This window comes from Ochotona curzoniae, unplaced genomic scaffold (assembly GCF_017591425.1).
Source record: "Ochotona curzoniae isolate NIBS_2020 unplaced genomic scaffold, NIBS_Ocur_1.0 scaffold_4937, whole genome shotgun sequence".
NCBI lineage: Eukaryota > Metazoa > Chordata > Mammalia > Lagomorpha > Ochotonidae > Ochotona > Ochotona curzoniae.
This window is the reverse complement of record NW_024467126.1, coordinates 753,182-772,793: the sequence shown is the minus strand read 5'-3', so window position 1 is coordinate 772,793 and position 19,612 is coordinate 753,182. Positions and strand designations below refer to the sequence as shown.

General features: G+C 58.9%; 2 protein-coding genes across 3 annotated transcripts; one reads left to right on the top strand and one right to left on the bottom strand.

The window, feature by feature from the left end:
• The first annotated feature begins 75 nt into the window (after positions 1-75).
• Positions 76-2,185, top strand: TRPT1 (tRNA phosphotransferase 1). Of its 2 annotated transcripts, none has more exons than XM_040971114.1 (7): positions 76-366; positions 617-698; positions 1,117-1,286; positions 1,367-1,541; positions 1,709-1,765; positions 1,852-1,962; positions 2,091-2,185. In XM_040971114.1, the coding sequence occupies exons 1-7, from the start codon at positions 292-294 to the stop codon at positions 2,150-2,152; spliced, it is 732 nt and encodes a 243-aa protein (XP_040827048.1). In that variant the 5' UTR covers positions 76-291; the 3' UTR covers positions 2,153-2,185. The 2 variants fall into 2 exon arrangements, with proteins under 2 accessions (XP_040827048.1, XP_040827050.1); XM_040971116.1 differs by having other exon boundaries at positions 1,117-1,304.
• Positions 2,180-18,650, bottom strand: FERMT3 (FERM domain containing kindlin 3). The gene is made up of 15 exons (XM_040971112.1): positions 18,544-18,650; positions 18,047-18,221; positions 15,467-15,700; positions 15,251-15,370; positions 14,982-15,150; positions 14,792-14,894; positions 5,054-5,161; positions 4,791-4,925; positions 4,659-4,708; positions 4,424-4,548; positions 4,204-4,310; positions 3,881-4,114; positions 3,448-3,572; positions 2,812-2,953; positions 2,180-2,722 (listed from the first exon to the last, which is right to left on the bottom strand). The coding sequence occupies exons 2-15, from the start codon at positions 18,204-18,206 to the stop codon at positions 2,543-2,545; spliced, it is 1,992 nt and encodes a 663-aa protein (XP_040827046.1). The 5' UTR covers positions 18,207-18,221; positions 18,544-18,650; the 3' UTR covers positions 2,180-2,542.
• Positions 18,651-19,612: the final 962 nt, after the last annotated feature.

Sequence of the window (19,612 nt, the reverse complement as noted above, 5' to 3'; positions counted from 1 at the left end):
TCTCGGAGTCCCGTCCCTCGCGTCGCTGTCGCGGCCTGGGTCCTGGACTCTTCCGCCCGGTTGGCCCGCCTGGGCTTCTGCTGCGCGCCAGGCCTGCCTTGCGGGCACATCTGCGAGCCTGCAGCCTTTATGACTGCTAGTGTGACCTCGGGCAAGGCTGGCTTCCCTCACAGATACTGCGGGTGGCGAGGCACGCTGAGCTCCTCAGTACTAACATCCCGAGGCCCGAGAGGGGGCTGGGAGGGTCCTTAAAGCAGCCCCCCGCCTCCCTGCTACCCACAGCTGTTGGCCATGAACTCCTCTGGAAGAAAGAGGCTGGAAGCTCCAGGGCCCCGGGGTAGAAGGGCTCCCAGACCCCGGGAACAGGTGCGCATCCCGCTCCGCCCAGCCCTGCCCCATCCCTCTCCGCCCTGGCAGGATAGCAGAGGAGACCCTGGGGACCCTGAGACCCCTGACGTCTGGGTGATGGGGAGGGGGCTTATGGGTCTAAACATGCCTGCAGTCCACGAGGATTCCCCTCTGTCTGCACTCCTGCTGTACGGGCCACCCCGTGTTCTGGGCAGGCAGCAGGGCAGGGTGGCCATGGAGACGAGCGGCCACCTCTGGGCTCTTCCAGGACCGAGATGTGCAGCTGTCTAAGGCTTTGTCCTACGCCCTGCGCCATGGGGCCTTGAAGCTGGGGCTTCCCATGGGGCCTGGTGAGTGAGGGTCTTGGGTCTTGGTAGCTGGAGCAAGGAGGAGCACAGTGAGCCGATCTGTGAACCCCCCTACCCACCCTTGTCCATGGCCCCACCTCTGCCAGGGCAAGAAGACCTGTGTCACGCCCACTGGGAGAAGCGTCCATCTGGGCTGGACCTGAGGATGCCCTAGCCAACCCCTGCTGGTCCAATAGACACATCCTGGGGGGGAGTAGTGGAGGACTTGGGTGTGGTGTCAAGCATCCCTGCCCCTGGCCGCCCGGGCAGATACCCTTCCCCTGTCAGTTGGGGGGAACTGAGGCTCGGTCATACTGCTTCTGTTGCCTGTGGCTTCCCCCATCCCACCCACCTCTTCCCCGCTCTGTGACTGGCCCAGACCTGGGCAAGGCCAGTTTCCAAGCACCTCCCACCCCGGCAGATGGCTTCGTGCCGCTGGACACCCTCCTGCAGCTAACACAGTTCCGTGGCTTCTCGGTTGAAGATGTGCAGCGCGTGGTAGACACCAATGGGAAGCAGCGCTTCGCCCTGCAGCCAGGGGACCCCAAGAGTGGTCCTCTCATCCGGGCCAATCAGGGCCACTCACTGCAGGTGCGGCTCAGGCGCCACGTTGGGGAGCCCCTGGGGACATTTGGGGGGCAGGGGCGTTTCTTTACTGCTGCCCATCTCAGGTACCAGAGTTAGAGCTAACGCCTCTGGAGACACCGCAGACCCTGCCCCAGGTGCTGGTCCATGGAACTTTCTGGAAGCACTGGCCATCCATCCTGCTGCAAGGGCTGTCCTGCCGGGGAAGGACACACATCCACCTGGCCTCAGGATTGCCTGGGGACCCCGGTGTTGTCAGTGGTCAGTGCTCCCCGAGGCGTGCTCAGTCACTCAGACCCTATCTGTGCCCCAGGCCCTCTCCCCTGCCCAGCAGCCTTGCATGTCCTGTATGGGCAGCAGCTGGGCATTCCTGTGCCTGTGTTTGATGACCCAGGAGCCCTGGGCTGCAGCTGCCATTGTCCTCGCAGGCATGCGGCTCAGCTGTGAAGTGGCTGTGTTTATTGACGGTCCCCGAGCTCTGGCAGGTGCGTATGGACACAGAGGGTGTGGCCGCCACCCCAGGCCTTCAGGAGGACCCGGGTCCTTAGCCCTGGCTCTCTCTGACCGGCAGACGGGATCCGATTCTTCCGCTCCGCCAATGGTGTGATCCTGACGCCGGGCAACGCCAATGGCTTCCTGCTTCCCAAGTACTTCAAGGAGGCGTGGCAGCTCCGCCCCACCCGTGAGGGCTCCCCACTTCCCTTCTGGGTCCCCAAAGTCTGTCCCTGTCTGTCCTGAACCCTTTCCTAGCCCTCTGCCCGGGTTGCCATAGGTCTTCCTCGCTCTCACTAATGGTTGTCTCTGCCGCAGGAAAGCCCCTCTCCTTGGCTGGGGACACAGACCCCACACCCTCCGCAACAGCCCCAGAGTAAGAAGGGTGACCAGGTGGACAACAATACTGACAATAAAAATATTTATTGATCAAAACAAAACTTTAAAAAGTAACAAAACTCCTTCAGTGGGGAACCCTGTTTCCTCATCCCTGCGCTATAGCATCAGGTCCTTCTGGCGTGTACATGAGGGCACAGAGGCCAGGGAGCTGACCTCGGGCCCAGGAAGAGTCTGCCTGCCTGGGCATGGCAGGCAAGGGGTCCCACCAACCCTGTTCTGCCCCAAACCAGTGACAGCTGGTGAATGTGCCCAGCTCAGCGTGTGCCTGCAGAAGGCGTGAGACAGTGGTTCCTAGTGGGTGTGGGCCTGTTTGTGGCTGTGGCCGTGGCAGGTGGCAAGCAGGGTGGGAGGCGAGATGGGGCGGGCTGCTCTTAGAAGGCCTCGTGACCCCCAGTGAGCTGCAGGAAAAGCTCCTCGTCCAGTTCCTCCCCACGGGCTCGCTCCCGGGTGGACAGGAAGATGTAGCCGCCGATGTACTCGTGAACGATGCGGCAGCTGGCCGACACACAGCTGAAGGCCACGTTGATGTGCTCGTCAAATTCAATGGCCACCTGCGGGGAGGACCCGGCAGAGGGGCTGCATGGAGACAGAGGGCCAAGGCAGCCCGTCCCCTGTCCCCACCCTCGCTGTGGGCACGCACCTGCCGGATGTCCCAGTTGACATTCCACTGCCGCATGTTGCTGAAGCGCCAGGTCTTGACCACGTCGCCCACAGCCAGGTCGATCCGGATCAGGCGGTTGTTGGCGATGCCCAGGATCTCATCTTTCCTGCTGCCCTTGAACCTGGTCCCAAGGGGGAGACAGAGCATTAGCAAGGACTGCACCTCGCACGGGCCCATGGGCAGCAATTAAAGGGTCGTGAGTCAGAGCGGCTGCCTGCATCCCAGCTCCACGGCTCAGCCTCCCTGGGTGAGTCGGGAGGGCCTCAAGGTGCTCATCCGGAACATGGCAGTTAGCGGGTGCAATCGTTGAAAGTGCATGGAGTGGCAGCAGGCCTGCAGTCCATGCCTTTAGAGAACAGTCATCCTCACACGTGGCCTCGCTCAGCTCTGTGGGCTTGTCTTCATTAGCCCTGTCTTACAGCCCAGCCCAGCGGGGCCCAAGGAGGGGGTTGTGGGTGGCAGAGCTGGCATAGGGGCTTGTCTTGCACCTTCCTGGCCTGAGCCCCCTCCCGCCCATCTCTTTGCTGGAGGCTGCCTGCCCAAGGGGGACAGGATGGGGGTCCTCAGGCAGGTGAGGGCAGAGACCCGCTCAGTGGGCAGGGCTGGAGAGCGCACCTGACAGTGAAGTAGGAGATGCCGAAGTCGGGCAGCGACTGCCAGGCTTGGATGAAGCGCAGCTGGGCCTCCGTCAGTGAGAGCTGGGCTACGTTCTGGTGGGCTTCCAGGATCCGTGGGGTGAGCTGCAAGGGCCACGCCGGTGAGGGGGTGCCTGACCCTCCTCCCCCCTCCCTGCTGCTTGCTTCTGTCAGGGAGACAGGAAGGTGAGCCTCGGGGAGGGGCAGTGCCCACCTTGGAGCACTGAAGCCAACACAGGTTGAGCCACACCCAGAGGGGCAACATGCGGATGGGGACCAGGCTCAGAGACACAGGTGGGGGAGGGAGCAAAAGCACCTGGCTCTCCCGGGGAAGGCTGTGTGTTGACCCAGGGGTTAAGGGTGACCAGGTAAATATGCTGTGGTTATCCCCATCCCCCCACTTCTGCTGGCACCTGCTTGGGCTTGAACTTGCGCTGGAAGCGTGGGGCAACAAGGCCGTAGGGGTTGAGGCCCTCAGTGGAGGCATCAGGGCCTTGCGCGTGGTTGCCCGAGCCCCCAGCTCCTGTCCGCTGCAGGCTGAGGAAGGCCAGGATGGCTTGCACCTCACTGGCATAGCTGCTGTCTGCCATGGTGCGGCCCTTGGAGGCCAGCCGGCAGCCGGCCATCCAGCGGGCATACTGCTGCTCCTGGGTCAGGCACAAGAAAAGAGAGAGAGTGGTCAGCCAGCTGCGGCCTGGCCCCTGCCCCAGGCAGACCCTCAGCAAGCTTCTCTTACGTCCTGGCAGCGCAGGTAGATCTCGCTCATGCCCTCAGGCGAAGGCACCAGGAGTTTGATGCAGAACTTCTGGCCGGAGACGTTGACATCGGGGACGACCTCACAGCCTACAAGAAGCACAGTGGGTGGGCTGGGCGCTGCCTGTGTGGACAGCAGCCCCACGCAGCCACCTGGGGCCTGGGAGGAGCCTGGCTGTGGCAGGGCGACCTCAAGCACTCACCCTTGAGGTTAAGTTGCTGCACAGGCTCCCCGGGGGCCTCGTCCTGGCTTTTGTAGTAGGACAGCGTGGTTTCTTTGAACACCACCCAGTGCTGGCGGTAGCCCTTCAGGGTCAGCTTCCGGGGCCTGCGGGTAGGCTGGGTGATCTGTGCCAGGCCACTGCCTCCCCCTCCCTGGGCCCCTCACTGCCTGGCTCCAGCCCAGACCCTCCTGGTCAGCTTGGAGCCCACCCTCACCGGAATATCCGGAGGTGGTCCTTCAGCTCGGGGATGGTGGTGAGGCTGTCCTGGGGGTACAGGGAGGGGTCAGAGAGAAAGCAGAGACCCGCGCCCCGACTCCGATCCCTGCCTGGCTGGACCGCTCCTCACCAGCACGTCTGTGGGCGCCGAGCCCTCCAGCTTCACCTCCAGCCTGTCCAGGGCCGCGTCCAGGTCATCCAGCCCGGGGTCTGGGCCCCCAGGCTCACCTGTCTCCCCACTCTGGGACAGCTTGTTGATGTGGTACTGCAGGTGGGTGAGCATGGCAGGGGAAGGCTGAGACACCTGCCCTGCCTGCCCCCGCCCCCTTCCCAGGGCCCTCCTGCTGGGCCTCCCAGGAGATGGGGTTCCCTGCCCCCTGGGGAGCCTGGCACCTGCAGAGCGGCAAACACCATCATCTCCTCCTCGGTGCAGTCGATCTCTTCCAGCATCAGGTCCCAGCGGGCCTGCTCGTACAGCTGGGTCAGCCGCACCGGGTCTGTCTGCAGGGCAGCCAGGCTGGTGAGATGCCAGCGTCCCAAACACCCCTGTTCCACCCCTGCTGGCCGTGGCTCCACGTGGGCAGCAGGCTCTATGCCCAAACTGCTAGCTTTCCATCCATCCCCCCACCCAAACTTGGTTGTGCCAATATTTCATGTGTGCCAGCTTGCAAGGGGAGACCCAGACAGCCATTCAATGCAGAGGGTGGGCTCCGAGTGGGACAGAACTATTGTGTATGTTGCTGCCACAATCAAGGATGTCACAGTGTGAGGAGTGACAAAAGAATGGGTCGATGGGAGGCTTCCTGGAGGAAGTGACATGCTAGGCAGCAACATGACAGAAAGGCGGAGAGAAGGAAGAAGATTCCAGAGGGAGGGGTCTCAGTAGCTATGGGGGCCTGAACAGAACTCACAGCACGGGCAGCAAAGAGGAGCTGTGAAGGACAGAGAGTGGGCCATGGCAGGGGAGGGAACAACCGGGCTTAAACACACGCTTCCAGGCTACAGACTCCGAACCCGGCCCTGTGTGAAGATGGTGGCAAGGACACAAAAGGAGCAGGTCCCTCCCCAACCTGGCAGCCAGCTGTCAGGAAGTGGCACTGGCAGAACGCGAGGGAAATGCTGACTCAGAGGGACCCCAGCACCCGTTCCCAGGCCCAGCCAAGTGTGGGGTGCTGTGCTGAAAAGGGCAAATTGGAAGGGAGTTGGAGGGGGCAGCACAGTAGTGGACTAAGTAAAGCCACTGGCTGTGAAACCAGCCTCTCATATGGATGCTGGTTCAAGTCCCAGCTGTTCCATATCAGGTCCCTGCAACATGAGTCACGGGGCCGTGGGGTATCCACATGTCCCCAGTCCTTCCTCATTCTACAGTCTAATTTCAGTTCCAGACAGACTGTACATCCACTCATGCACGTTTAAGCACGGCAGTCCTCTGCTGCTTTCCCAGGCCACAAGCAGGGAGCTGGACGGGATGTGGAGCCATCGGGACATGAACTGGTGCTTATATGGGATACTGGTGCTTCAAGGGGGAGGATTAGCCAATCGAATCATTGCACTGGGCCCAAGATGAACAAATCTTTACAAAAACATAAATGCAGCTTTCACAGAAAAACAGAAATCTACCTTTGCAATTGTGGAGCAGAAAAAAAATTTTTCAATGGGTCATAGAATGTTTTGTTTTGTTTTTAGTTTGTTTGAAAGAGAAGTAGAAAGAGGGAGGGAGAGAGAGAGATTTTGCCCACAACAGTCTGGGTTAGGCCAGACGGAAGTTAGCAGCCCAAACTCAATATGTGTGGCTGGTGGGGGCGCAGGTCCTGGCATCATCATGCCTGCCTCCCAGGGTGCAGTGGAAGGGAGCTGGATCCCAAGTGGCTGCGACTCAAATCCACGGACTCTGCTGTGGGATGCAGATGTCCCGGGGGCAGGAACCACTGGAGCCAATGCCTGCCCCTGGACACGACAGGGATAGGAGCCGGCACTGCAGCACAGGAGCACCACCCACAGTGTACGCGTGCTGGACGAGGCCCAGCTGTTTTAATTCCAACCCAGCATCCTGCTGGTACCTGGGAAGACAAGCGAGGATGGCCATGTCCTTGGGTCCCAGCACCCAGGTGGGAGACCTGACCTGACTGTAATTCCTAGCTGCTGGCTTTGGCTTGGCACAGTGCTGCCATTTGAAGGAGTGAAGCAGCAGAGAGCCCTCTCTGTTCTGTGTCTCCATCTCATTCTGTAAACTCTGGCTTCCAAAATAAATAAACGCATCTTACCAAAAAAAAAAAAAATCGTGTAATTCTCTTGCATAAAAAGAACACAGCACTGCAGCTGTGCGTGCACCAGTAGGCACGCCTGGCAAAGTTCATCCCGTCTCTGTTGCCCAGATCCCACACTGCACAATGCCTGCCAGCAGCAGGAGGGAGAAGCCAGCAGTGGCACGTGGACGCAACGAGATGCCGGACAGAAACAAGAGCGTTTGCTCCAGGTACAGGCAACCTGCGTGAATCCAATAAACAGGGCGTGCAGGAACTGGGTGCAAAAGAGTTTAGACTGGGTGGCTCCCTTTTTTTTTTGTCTGTTTAAGCAAAACACACATAAAACAAACCCTCTGAGAACTTGAAAATACAGTTGCTTGGCTGGTGTCGTGGGGCGTGTTAAGCCTCCACCTGCAGCAACGGCATCCCATATGGCTGCTGCTCTGCTTCTGATCCAGCTTCCTGCCCATGTGCCTGGGAAGGCGGGCCTGTGCCCACGCGGGAGGCCTGGAAGGAGTGCCTGGCTCCCAGCTCCCGCCCATGTGCCTGGGAAGGCAGGCCTGCGCCCACAGGGGAGGCCTGGAAGGAGTGCCTGGCTCCCAGCTCCCGCCCATGTGCCTGGGAAGGCAGGCCTGCGCCCACAGGGGAGGCCTGGAAGGAGCGCCTGGCTCCAGCTGCAGCCAGGCTTTACTTTGCACATTGCAGTCATTTGGAGAGTGAACCAGTGGAAGAGAGAGGTTTCTTTCATTTCTCCTCCTCTCTATAGCTCTTCCTTCCAAATAAATAAAAAAATGAAACTGAAAAAAAAAATCTAAGCAGCTGGCATTGTTACATAGCAGGTAAAGCCACCAAGTACATCACAGATATCTAAGAATGGGTGCCAGTCCATGTCCCAGCAGCTCCACTTCTGACACCACTCCTTGATGATGCCCTGGGAAAACCATCCTGGTTGGCACCTGGCATTCAGCCTTACACACATGGGACATCCAGAAGAAGCTCCTGGTGTTTGGGTTTGGCACAACCCAGCCCCAGATGTCACAGCCATCTGGGGAGTGAACCAGAGGATAGAAAATCTTTCTATAACTCTTCAAAAACAAAACAAAAGAAAAAAACTTTAAAGATTTAGCTGGCTTACTTTTAAGATTAATTTATTTTTATTTCAAAGTCAGATATATATAGAGGGAGACAGAGAGAGAGGAGAGATAGAGAGGAAGATTCTCCATTCGATGTCTCACCCCCCAAGTGACCACAATGGCCAGAGCTGAGCCAATCTGAAGCCAGGAGCCAGGAACTTCCTCCGGGTCTCCCACACGGTTGGGATGCAGGGTCCCAAGGCTTTGTGCTGTCCCCCACTGCTTTCCCAGGCCACAGGCAGGGAGCCGCATGAAGAGTGGGGTGCCGGGATTAGAACCAGCACCTATATGGGATCCCAGTGCTCTCAAGGTGAGGACTTTAGCTGCCAGGCCACACCGCCGGGTCCTGGCAGACTTACTTTAACACAGCAGTAGAATTTCCACATTCAGCAGATGATTTTGAAGCTAAGTCAGGGCACTCTCCACAAAATAGAACAAAAAGATAGAGTTGAAAAATGAAGAAGATTTGGGCCCAGCGGCGTGGCCTAGTGGCTAAAGTCCTCGCCTTGAACGCGCCAGGATCCCATATGGGCGCCGGTTCTAATCCCGGCAGCTCCATTTCCCATCCAGCTCCCTGCCTGTGGCCCGGGAAAGCAGTCGAGGACGGCCCAAAGCCTTGGGACCCTGCACCCGCGTGGGAGACCCGGAAGAGGGTCCTGGAGGTTCCCAACTTCGGATCAGCGCAGTACCGGCCGTTGCGCTCACTTGAGGAGTGAATCACCGGTCGGAAGACCTTCCTCTCTGTATATCTGACTTTGTAATAAAAATAAATAAGTCTTAAAAAAAAACAAAAACAAAAACAAAGTATCACCGGAAGGACTAGCAGAAAAAATGACAGCTGACTTCTCGTGGGCCACAGCGGCACCCGAGGGCGCGAAGGCATCTCCAGAAGGCGCAGACCATGGCCAACCACAGCTCTCCCGTCAGTAAGGTTCTCAGGACCGAGCGCAGCGCCACTGCCTCCACGGACACTCAGGACCTGATGACACTCACACCTCCCTGCCCTGTCAGAGGAGCCGTGCAAACTGTGCTCCTCAGAGGAGGGAGGCAGCGGTCAACAACCTTCCAAAAACCCAGGGACCAAGCGAATTACCGAGGAACGGCAAGCCCAGGGACAACCACCTCGCCATGGTCCCGATGGCAAGCCATCCACGAGCCACGAAGGACATGGCTGGGACGGATAGCCTGGTGCCACCCCACCACTGGGGTGGGGGTGCCTGGGGAAGGAACGGCCCCACCCATCACCGTGCAGACGCCCAGCGGCCAGACAGTCACACAGATCATGACCAGAAAACCTCTGGCACCAGCAAGCAATCGAACACGGCAACTCGGCAGGGTCCGAGAGCAGACTCGAGCACGGCTCTCCGGTTTCCCCGAGAAAGCGGGACTTACAGGGCCTCCTGCTCACTGCCATGACCACGTATGTGGACTGCAAACCACCTGATGAGAAACGCGCAGGGAGATGTGTGCGCATGCCAGGGAAAGCGAGGGGGCGGCGATGGGAGCTGAGACCCGCGGGACAGGGACCCGCGCCTCTCATGCGCCCCAGGCTGCTGTGGCAACCATCACAGCAGAGGGACCAGGGAACCAGCGCGGAGACCGCCTCCCCTGCGCCCCCTGCTGGAGAGGGGCTCCCAGCTGCAGCCCAGGCCCAGGGACCCACAAATGCGGGACTCAGCAAGCAGCGGAGGGCTGCACAGGAAGGAAGCGCAGGAGCCCGCAGTGGGTGCCTGCAGTGGTTTTTTAGATGCTATTTCCAGGGTCTGGGACGGTAGCCTAGCAGCTAAAGTCCTTGCCTTGAACGTGCTGGGATCCCATAGGGGCGCTGGTTCTAATCCTGGCAGCTCCACTTCCCAACCAGCTCCCTGCCTATAGCCTGGGAAAGCAGTCCAGGACGGCCCAAAGCCTTGGGACCCTGCACCTGCATGGGAGACCTGCAAGAAGTTCCTGGCTTCTGATCAGCTCAGCTCTGGCTGTTGCGGCCAAATGGGGAGTCCATCAATGGACAGAAGATCTTTGTCCCTCCTCCTCTCTGTATATCTAACTTTCCAATAAAAATAAAATAAATCTTAAAAAAAAAAAAAAAACAGGAGGTGGCAGAACAAGCAAGAAACCCAACGCAGGTGACGAGACAAAATGGCCCATAGAAACAGACCTTGCAACACACAAGGTGGAACCAACGGGCAAGTCTGCCTTCGGCCACTCTGAGCGTGTCCACTGATGTTCAGAAAGGAACAGAAAGCTGCACAGGCAAAGGAAATGGCTGTGGAAACTGTCACTGGAAAAGCTACGGAAAATGTGAAAAAGAAAGAACTGGGGCAGGCAAGGCCCATCTTGGAGTATTTGACTGGTGACTCTGAAGGAAGGAGCTGGGACCCGGTACTCACTTGGGAAACCCGGAAGAAACTCCTGGCTCCTGGCTTCAGGTTAGCTCAGCTCTGTCTGTTTGACCATTTGGGTTATGAACTAGCAGGTAAAAATTTTTTTTTCTTGAGCCTGGTGCAGTAGCCTAGTGGCTAAAGTCTTCACCTTGCAAGCACTGGGGTTCCCGTATCAGCACTGGTTCTAATCTAATCCTAGTGGCCCCACTTCCCATCCAGCTCCCTGCTTGTGGCCCGGGAAAGCAGTGGAGGAAGGCCCAAAGCCTTGGGACCCTGCACCCATGTGGGAGACCCAGAAGAAACTCCTGACTCTTGGCTTTAGATCAGCTCAGCTCTGGCCATTGCGGTCACTTGGGGAGTTGAGCCAGCAGATGGGAGATCTGTCTGTCTCCCCTTCTCTCTGTAAATCTGACTTTCCAATAAAAATAAATATTTTTTAAACAAACAAAAAACTCACACGAACAAAGGGTTTAAGCTCTTATTGCGGACAGGTCAGCACGCCCAGAGCTACCAGAGGGTCCATCAGCCAGACAGGGCACACGCCCAGCTGGCAGCATGGCGCTGCACACAGGGCCAGAGCACAGGAAGTGGGCACACTCGGGAAAGGCCTGCCACGGGTTCCGAACGTCCTCCTAGGAGCACAGGCGGTGGGGCCAGGCTTCCCACGACACCAGCATACCAACACCATAGCCCCAGCTGCTTCCACGAGCAAGCCAGCTCCCTGCTCATGTGCTTGGGAAAGCAGAAGGCCCAAAGGGTCTGGTCCCCCATGCTCATGTGGAACACGGGGTTCCTGGCTCTAGTCCTCAGCCCAGGTCTAGCTGTTGCGGCCATTTGGAGAGTCAACAGTGGATGGAAGAGCTCTCTCTCTCTAGCTCTGCCTATTACATTTTTTAAAAAGTTTCTTTTTTTAAGATTTATTTATTTTTATTGCAAAGTCAGATATACAGAGAGGAGGAGAGACAGAGAAGAAGATCTTCCAACTATGGATTTGCACCCCAAATGGCCGCAACAGCCAGAGCTGAGCTGATCCAAAGCCAGGAGCCAGAAACTTCTTCTGGGTCTCCCATGTGGATGCAGGGTCCCAAGGCTTTGGGCCATCCTCGACTGCTTTCTCAGGCCACAAGCAGGGAGCTGGATGGGAAAGTGGGGCCACCAGGATTAGATTAGAACCAGTGCCCATATGGACCGCCACTCCCACTGGACAGTGTGAGTTGGGATGGGGGCAGACCAGACCGGGCAGGCTGCAACACCTGTGGGCCTCATGTGAGTTAAAGCAGGGAAAAGCCAGGCTGGGCTGACTGCTCTTACTGGTGCAAGCATAAATCAGAGTGGGTAAGGGTTGGCTGGCCTTTGCCGCAGCATCAGCTGGCAGAGGCTGGCACTGGGGGCTAATTCTGTCAAGTCAAACTGCAGAACCACCTGTGGAGAGCAAGATCTAGGAGTGGCTCAGTAGGGTATAAGTGGGTACCTCCCTCTTGGGCTACCACTCTCATGAAAACCAGGGCTGGGGCAGGCATGGCTAGACAGAATGGATCCGTGTGCGGGCTGGAAAGTAGAGCTGGTTGGGATGAACAATGTCATTGACATGTATAAAAACTGAATGGGATGTGGGACAGATGAGACAAGTCTACTGTACATACTGTACATACGGGAACCAGCGTGGAGGGCGGGCCTGGGGGGGGGTTACTGGGAGTCGGCCTGACCAGGCTGCAGCTCCCACTGGTTTGCGAGAGGGCAAGTGTGTGCTGGGCAGAATCAGGCTTGGCTGGAACACTCACTGGTTTGTGTGGAAGCAGGGCTGGAAACACAAGTGACCCAGCAAATGCAACCACCGGCTGATTGGGGCGACAGACTGTGCCGGGCCCTGTACTGGCAAGCACACGCAAGAATCAGGTCTGGGGCTCAGCGACGTAGCCTGGCAGCTAAAGTCCTCGCCTTGAAAGCACCAGGATCCCATATGGACGCCGGTTCTAATCCCGGCAGCTCCACTTCCCATCCAGCTCCCTGCTTGTGGCCTGGGAAAGCCGTCGAGGACGGCCCAAAGCCTTAGGACCCTACACCCGCGTGGGAGACCCAGAAGAAGCTCCTGGATCCTGGCTTCGGACTGGCACAGCACTGGCAGTTGCGGTCACTTGGGGAGTGAATCATTGGACGGAAGATCTTCCTCTCTGTCTCTCCTGCTCTCTGTATATCTGACTTTCCAATAAATAAATAAATCTTAAAAAAAAAAAAAAGAATCAGGTCTGGGATCACCTCAGACGAAGTTTCTTTGAGGAGCCCCCCAAATGAACTACTGGACTCAGAACCCCAACCATGAAGAGACCATGTCAGCCAGTGGATTCTGAAGAGATTTCATTATGTTTGGAATGACGAGATTGGCAGCAATTCAGAATTGTTGAACTATCAAAACTGCTTGAGCAAGACCCTCGGAGCGTGCCCCACATCGGGAACCTGGGATGGGTGGGAGGCTGGGTGGGGCTTCTCCTTTTCTCTCTCCCCTTACCCCAGATACAGATACAGAACAAAATAATAATAATATTAATATGGAAACAATGGTCTTACCCACTTTCCTGTAGCCCTTGACCCTTTGTGCCCTAATCAACTATGTAAAGATTATCAAAATAAAAGAATTAAAAAAAAAAGAAAAGAAAAGAAACCAGTGCCCATATGGGATCCCAGGCACATAAGGAGATGACTTTAGCCACTAGGCTACAGCACCAAGCCCTCGCCTATTAAATTTTCAATGTAAGCCTTTTATGTTATATTTTATATATATATATATAAATATATATATATGTGAATTATTGTGCCTAGCGACAGGAAATAGCCAGAAAAGGGCAGGAATTGTGTAAGCACCACAACCAGTGGGGCACAGCCAGTGTGGACACAACTGCAGAGACCGAAGCTAGTGTAGGGTGGCTGGGGTGGGTGGGGAGTGACTGCAGCAGGGCGTGGGGGTTTTCTTTGGGGTGAGACTGATGTCCTCAAGCTTGCTTCCCAGTGACGCTTGCACAACCCGAAACACACGTGGCCCCGAGCTGGGCATTGCAAACAGGCGTGTGCTGTGGGCGGGGTGAGCTTTCTCAAGAAAGCTGTCACCCCGGGAACAAAGCCAGCGCCTGTGAGGGACAGCAGGGAGGGTAGGGAGGGCACAGACGTCAAGGGGGGCAGTAAAGTGCAGGGCACGGAGGGGGCTTCACGGGCAAGGGTGACTAGGTAGCCACCCTGGTTGGGTGCTCAAATCTCAGACGCATGCGTCAGAGAGAAAACCATAGCACTGAGCAGCCCACACAGAGCAGACAATGGGATCCTAAAAGTGCTCAGTCCCCGAGCAGGTGGGAAGAGAAAGGGGTGCCAAGGAAGGGAAGTGATGAGGGAGGAGGAGGAGGAAGGAGCTGGGCCGGGAGAATGGGAGCATGGGGGACAGTGCAGTGTCCTGGGCCAGCGGCTATGAAGCAGAGGGGCAAGACCCAGGCCAGGGCTGAGGGTGAGGGCTGGGCTGACACTCCTGGGCAAAGCCCACTGGCCCCAAAGGGATGGATGAGGACGTGGATCAGAAAGGCTGATGCGGATTTTTGCCCAAGAGAGGACCAATGGAGAGCCAGAGAAGGATCCAGAATGCTTTTGATGGGGAGGGAAGGGGACTGATCAAGGAACCCGTGGGGTTTTGGGGACCCCATCCCAGGGCAGGCATTTAGCGCAGTAGCAAAGACGCTGCTAGGCACACCCACATCCTGGTTCTGATCCTGGCTCCTCCCTGTCTGTTCTAGCTCCCTGCTAGAGTGCCCAGCAGGCAGTGGAGGCTGGCCCGAACGCTTGGGCCCCCGCCACCTTGTTCCTGGTTCCAGCCTGACCCAGCCCTGGCTGATGCAGGCATTTAGGGGAAGTGAGCCAGGGGTTGGGAGATCGCAACAGATACAATAACAAATATATCCAGTGTGGGAAGAGTGCCACAGGAGGCATGAGAAGTGTCTGGGCTGCAGATGTAACCAGGTTTCTAGACACTGGCCATTGTCAGAAGGCAGAGTGGAGCATGGGGGAGCCCCGGAAGGTGAGAGCTGGGGAGTGCTGGCAGAGCCCACAGCATGGCAAGCATAGCCTGGGAGCTCCAGAGGCAGGCTTGTGGCTGTGGGTCTCTGTGGGTAGAAGGCGCTATGGGGGTCCCAGCTCTGCAACTCCAAGTGCTGACCCCCGTCTCCCGCCACCTACAGGGAGCCTCCCGAGCTGTCTCCCACCTCTCCCCGAGTGTGCACCTGAGCCCACTACTCTCCAGGGTGTCCATCAACAAGCCGGAAAGGACAGAGCAACGTGGTGACTGCCCCCACCCTGGCTCCAGACCCCGGGCAGCTCCAGGCTGCCGTGGCGCACCTTGGGGTCCAGGTCAAAGAAGCTGTAATACTTGAAGCGCAGCCAGAGCGTGTCCTCCGCCTTGATGCCCTGCTGCATGAGGCACCGCGATGAGTCCAGCCACCTGCCGCACAGAGGCCAGGGTCAGGGATGCTCCAAGCGGGGTGTGTGAGTGGGGAAGGCCTGGAGGCAGGAGCGAGCGGGGACGCACCTGCTGTGCAGCTGGGTCTTGTCCAGCAGGGAGCTGGATCTGGGCTGGCGCTGCAGCAGCAGCGGGTCCGGAGGCGGCTGTGGCCGGCTCAGCATGCGGTAGCAGGCCTCCGTCTGCGCGCTGTCGGAGAAGTGTGCCGGCATCCCCCGGAACCGCGCCGGCGCCACTCCTGAAAGGCACAGGGTGGGGGCGGAGAGGTCAGCGTGGACGCCCCCACCCAGCCGCGCTCGGCCCTGGCCGGCCCACTCTGCAGCGCCCACCCTGCTCACCGCCAGCCAGGACAACTCGAGTGAGGTCGTACACCTCCTCCTCCGTCTCCTTCTCTTTCTTTTTCTTCTCTTTCCTCTCGGGAGCCCGTAGCAGCGACAGCTCCTCCGGGTGCCGGATGCCTGTCGGGGAACTGGGCCTCAGCGGGGAGAACGCCCCTCGTGCCGCCTTCCCCGAGGTGCAGCGGGGTGGGGTGCCCTGTCCCTGGGGTCACTCACTGAGGAGGCGGCAGATGGCGGCCACGGCCTGAAAGAGGGGCTGCGAGAAGCTGGTGCGGAGGCGCAGCGCGCGGCGGTTGGGCAGCCGCAGCAGGACCGGCCGGTGCTGGGGCCCGAAGAAGAGGCGGGCGTCTGCCAGGACCCCGTACTTGTCCAGCGTCCAGTGCGTCTGCAGCAGCCACTGCCTCTTCTGCTCCCACCAGAGGGCGTGATCTGACCAGTCCTGTTTGCGATCTGCGTGGATGAGGCCAGGCGTGGGCGTGCGCAGGCTCCCAGGCGTGGGCGTGTGCACGCTCAGCAGCCCCCCGCCTTGCAGCCCCCAGAGGCTCAGGCAGGTGCAGACCCCAACTGCTTGCTGCCTGTGCTCAGAGCCTGGGATTGGGCCTGCCAGCACCTGCTCCGCGCATTGTCTCTGAGGGATACGTGAGGCGACTGTGCAAGGCATCTTCAAAAAGTTCGCCGAGCAAATATCATCCAACAACTACACGGGATTTTCTTCACCAAAACAAATTCCAATTTCCATGAACTCGAAGAAATGTTTCTTTGCTTTTATTTATTTGAAAGGCAGAGCAGAGAGAGAGAAAGGATCTCCTTCAAATGTCAGCAACACATTGAAAGCCAGCAGCCTGGAATCGAACCCGGGTCTACCACATGGGTAGAAGGGACTCAAATATGTGAGCCATCACCTGCAGCTCCCCAGGGTACGAGCTCAAAGGGAGCTGGATTTGAAAGTGAAAGCTGGGCCTGGCGCAGTGGCGCAGTGGTTAAGGTCCTCGCCTTGCACACCCGGGATCCCATATGGGCACTGGTTCTAATCCCGGCAGCCCCGCTTCCCTTCCAGCTCCCTGCCTGTGGCCCGGGAAAGCAGTCGAGGACGGCCCAAAGCTTTGGGACACTGCACCCGCGTGGGGGACCCGGAAGAAGCTCCTGGCTTCGGATTGGCATAGCATCGGCCGTTGCGCTCACTTGGGGAGTGAATCATCGGACAGAAGATCTTCCTCTCTGTCTCTCCTCCTTTCTGTGTATCTGCCTTTCCAATAAAATAGATAAATAAATCTTTAAAAAAAAAAAAAAAGGAAAGAAAGTGGAAGCAGGAACTCTGATAGGTGACAGGAACACCCACCAGCAGCAGCTTAACCTGCTGTGCCCCAACACCCACTCTTCTCGAAGCTTCTCAGAAAACCGGCCAGTTGAAATGGCAAAAAGAGCGACTGACCATGAGCTGCTTTGCTCCCCAAGGGCCCGAAGCAGGTGGGGCTGTGTTAGGAGTCGGGAGCACGCAGGTGGCAGGGACCAAAATGGACTGAAGCATCCCAGGGCACACAATGGCGGGAAGCCGGACTGGAGACAGAGCTGAGACTCGGACCAGACACTGCGCTATGAGATGTGGGAGCCCCGTGCCGTGCCTTACCCAGCGTGCCAAGCCCCTGCCCCTCTATGGCCAAGCCCACAGGCTCTGCCCTGCCGAGGAACCCTCACCGGAGAGCGCGGATGTGGATTCATCACTGGACAGGGCACAGGGGACGCCCAGCCTCCTCTCCATACCCTTGCAGAAGCTCAAGTACCAAGCCCACAGGCAAGCCACGCTGCTCCAGGGACAGCCTGCAGCCCCTCCCACTCAGCTGTCCACTAGCTGACCTCTGTCTCTGCCCTGGGCCTCGTGCTGCCCACTTCCCCCTCTCGGCCTTCCCTGTTTCCATCCCATCCTGGCCGGGAGCCCCCCACTGTGGGGAAGCCCAGGCCGGCCTCTCATGCCCTCAGGAGTGACTGAGCGTGGGCAGCCAGGGGGCTCAGGCTGCAGAGACTCGCCCGGCCTCCCCGGTGCTGGAGCCATGGCCTGTCTGCCTTGGTGTCTGATGCTACCTCCAGGTCTGGCACCCCACCGCAGGCTGGCTGTGGCCAGGACGAGGCCTACACACCTGCCGGGCCCTGGCTGCCACAGATGTCTCCAGGGACCTTTCGTCCTGCTTCCGCTTTCCTGTGGCCTCTGGAGGCACCCTTATCTGCTTGGGCCTCTTCCCAGGCTGCAGACTGGGGGTGCTGGCCCAACACGCCTCCCCACTCTCAGGCTCCTGTGGGCCTGCCTTCCGGCTCTGGTTATCGCACCCCCTGCAAGGGGGATTCGCCGCCTGCCAGGAAGACAGGCCGTGCCCAGCATGCACATCCTTGGCCCCGAGGCTGATACCACAGGAGGCTGTGTAACTTCCTGTGGGGGCAGGGCCCTAGCACCAGACTGAGCCCCAGGAGCCCCCCACACCTCCCCTAGAATTCAGGGCTCCCCCTCTACTTGGCCCAGGCAAGGCACCCCCCAACAGTGATAGACAAGGGATTGCGGGGCACCCCAGCCTGCACCTCAAGCCTGGGCCTCAGCAGACCCAGCTGGGGCAGGCAAAGGGGGCTGCTGGGGAAGAGGAGGAGGGAGGACAGGAGGGGAAGCTGAGGAAACGTGTGGGAGCTGCCTGATGCAGCCAGGGTCTGAGTCACAGTGACTAGGTGGGCCGGCCCGGAAGCGCCTGGGGTCCTGCTGGCGGCCACCAAGGGGTGTCCTGGGGTGGGTGTTGTGGGGTGCCCGGTACTCACTGATCGCCTCCACGATCTTGAGGATCACCCCGCCGATGTGCGACTCCCCGGTGACGCGCAGGGTCACCGTCTCAGCCTCGGGGTCCTCCTGGCCCACGAACACCCGCAGCTCCCAGGAGGAGTCGATGTAGTCCCCAGAGGCCGTCTGCATCCCCGCCATGGCTGCGGCTTGCTCCTGCACTGGGGCAGAAGGAGGCAAGCTGGGCGGGGGGCCACACACCGGCGGTAGTGGGACACACAGGCACGGAGGCCCCAGCGGGCGGAGCCGGAAGGGCCCTTGCAGACCACGTTGTCCAACCCACTCCACGCTTGCAAGGCTGCAGGTCTTGACCCCAGCTGCCCACTGACTGCATGGGTGTGTGAGCCCAGTCCCAACCCATGGTGGGAGCCAGACATCTCAAAGCAGCCATAGTACACTGGGGTGGGCGGGGGAGAGGGGTGTGCAGTGCAAGCGAACAAGGCAGGGCCCGGGGTCCTAGTTGTTGGTCAGAGCTTACCTTGCCTGCAAAGGCCGGGTGGCAGGTGGGGACAGCGGCCTGGGCCTCGGGCTCTGCACCTGCAGCTGGCAGGCCTTTCCTCTTTTTGCCACCAGGCCTGTGGGGAGTTGCCTTATCACCAGCACAGTGTGCTTGCCCCTCCCCAGGGCGGGAGGCAGGGACCGGAAGCACACTGCAAGCATGGTGTATGGCGGCTCCATGGGCCGCTGCTTCTGGTCCCGCTGCTACAGGAAGTGAGCGAAACAAGAGGGGTCAGTGCGCCCAGCACCCAACAATGCCCCCTGCTCCTGGGAGTGGGCCTGCCCTGGCGGGGGAGGCGACTTCAGCCCTAACCAGAGAAATCCCCCTGCCCTGTTGGCCTTCACAGCCTGCCCCTGCCACCTCAGCAAGCCTAGAGGCCAGCCCCAGGCGTCCCTCATTTGCCAGAGGCCCTGGAGCAAGGTCCCCGCTGCAGGAAGCTTGCTGTTGCCCATCTAATCTCCAGTAGAGCCTTAATTTCCAAGCTTGACAACACCAGAGCTAACCAGGTAACAGAGAAATGAGCTCAGCCACTCAAACTTCCGGCCCCTTCCTTGGCCTCCAAGCTTCCAAGCGGACACCTCCTCTGGCAGCAGAGTGAGAGGGTCTAGCTGGCCTTCTGGCCTTCCTGCTCCAGCAGAGGAGCAAGGCCTGCCTGTGGGCTCTCAGCTGTGGATGGTGGATTGGTGGCTGCAGGGAAGAGCTGGGAGGATGGGGGGTTGGCGGAGAGGTGGAGCCAGGCCCCAGGCTTATGCAAATGTGAGGCAGAAGTTGAGCACACTGCTGACCTCAGCATCTTTCAGGGCTTGGCCAGTGAATGAGGAAGTCTTCCCCAGTTCCAGCCACCTCCCCTGTGCAGAATGCCCCAAGACAAGCAGCTGCTGCAAGCAGTGAACTCTTCAAATTCGGTGTTGCAGAGCAGTGGGTTAAGCAGCTGCTTGGTAAGTGGCGCTTGGGCTGCTGCTTCTGAACCAGCCCCTTGCTAACACAACCGAGAAAGTCAGACCCGAGCAAGTCCTTGGGCTCTTGCCACCACAGTGGGAGATCCCCG

Excerpts from the sequence above, each read along its gene's own strand:
- TRPT1 (XM_040971116.1), top strand. The coding sequence starts at position 292 with ATGAACTCCTCTGGAAGAAAGAGGCTGGAAGCTCCAGGGCCCCGGGGT. Across the intron at positions 367-616 it reads CTCCCAGACCCCGGGAACAG|GACCGAGATGTGCAGCTGTC; the intron begins GTGCGCATCCCG and ends GGGCTCTTCCAG. Across the intron at positions 1,766-1,851 it reads CGGTCCCCGAGCTCTGGCAG|ACGGGATCCGATTCTTCCGC; the intron begins GTGCGTATGGAC and ends TCTGACCGGCAG.
- FERMT3 (XM_040971112.1), bottom strand. The coding sequence starts at position 18,206 with ATGGCGGGGATGCAGACGGCCTCTGGGGACTACATCGACTCCTCCTGG. Across the intron at positions 15,701-18,046 it reads CAAGATCGTGGAGGCGATCA|ATCGCAAACAGGACTGGTCA; the intron begins GTGAGTACCGGG and ends TCATCCACGCAG. Across the intron at positions 4,549-4,658 it reads GACCACCTCCGGATATTCCG|GCCCCGGAAGCTGACCCTGA; the intron begins GTGAGGGTGGGC and ends GCCTACCCGCAG.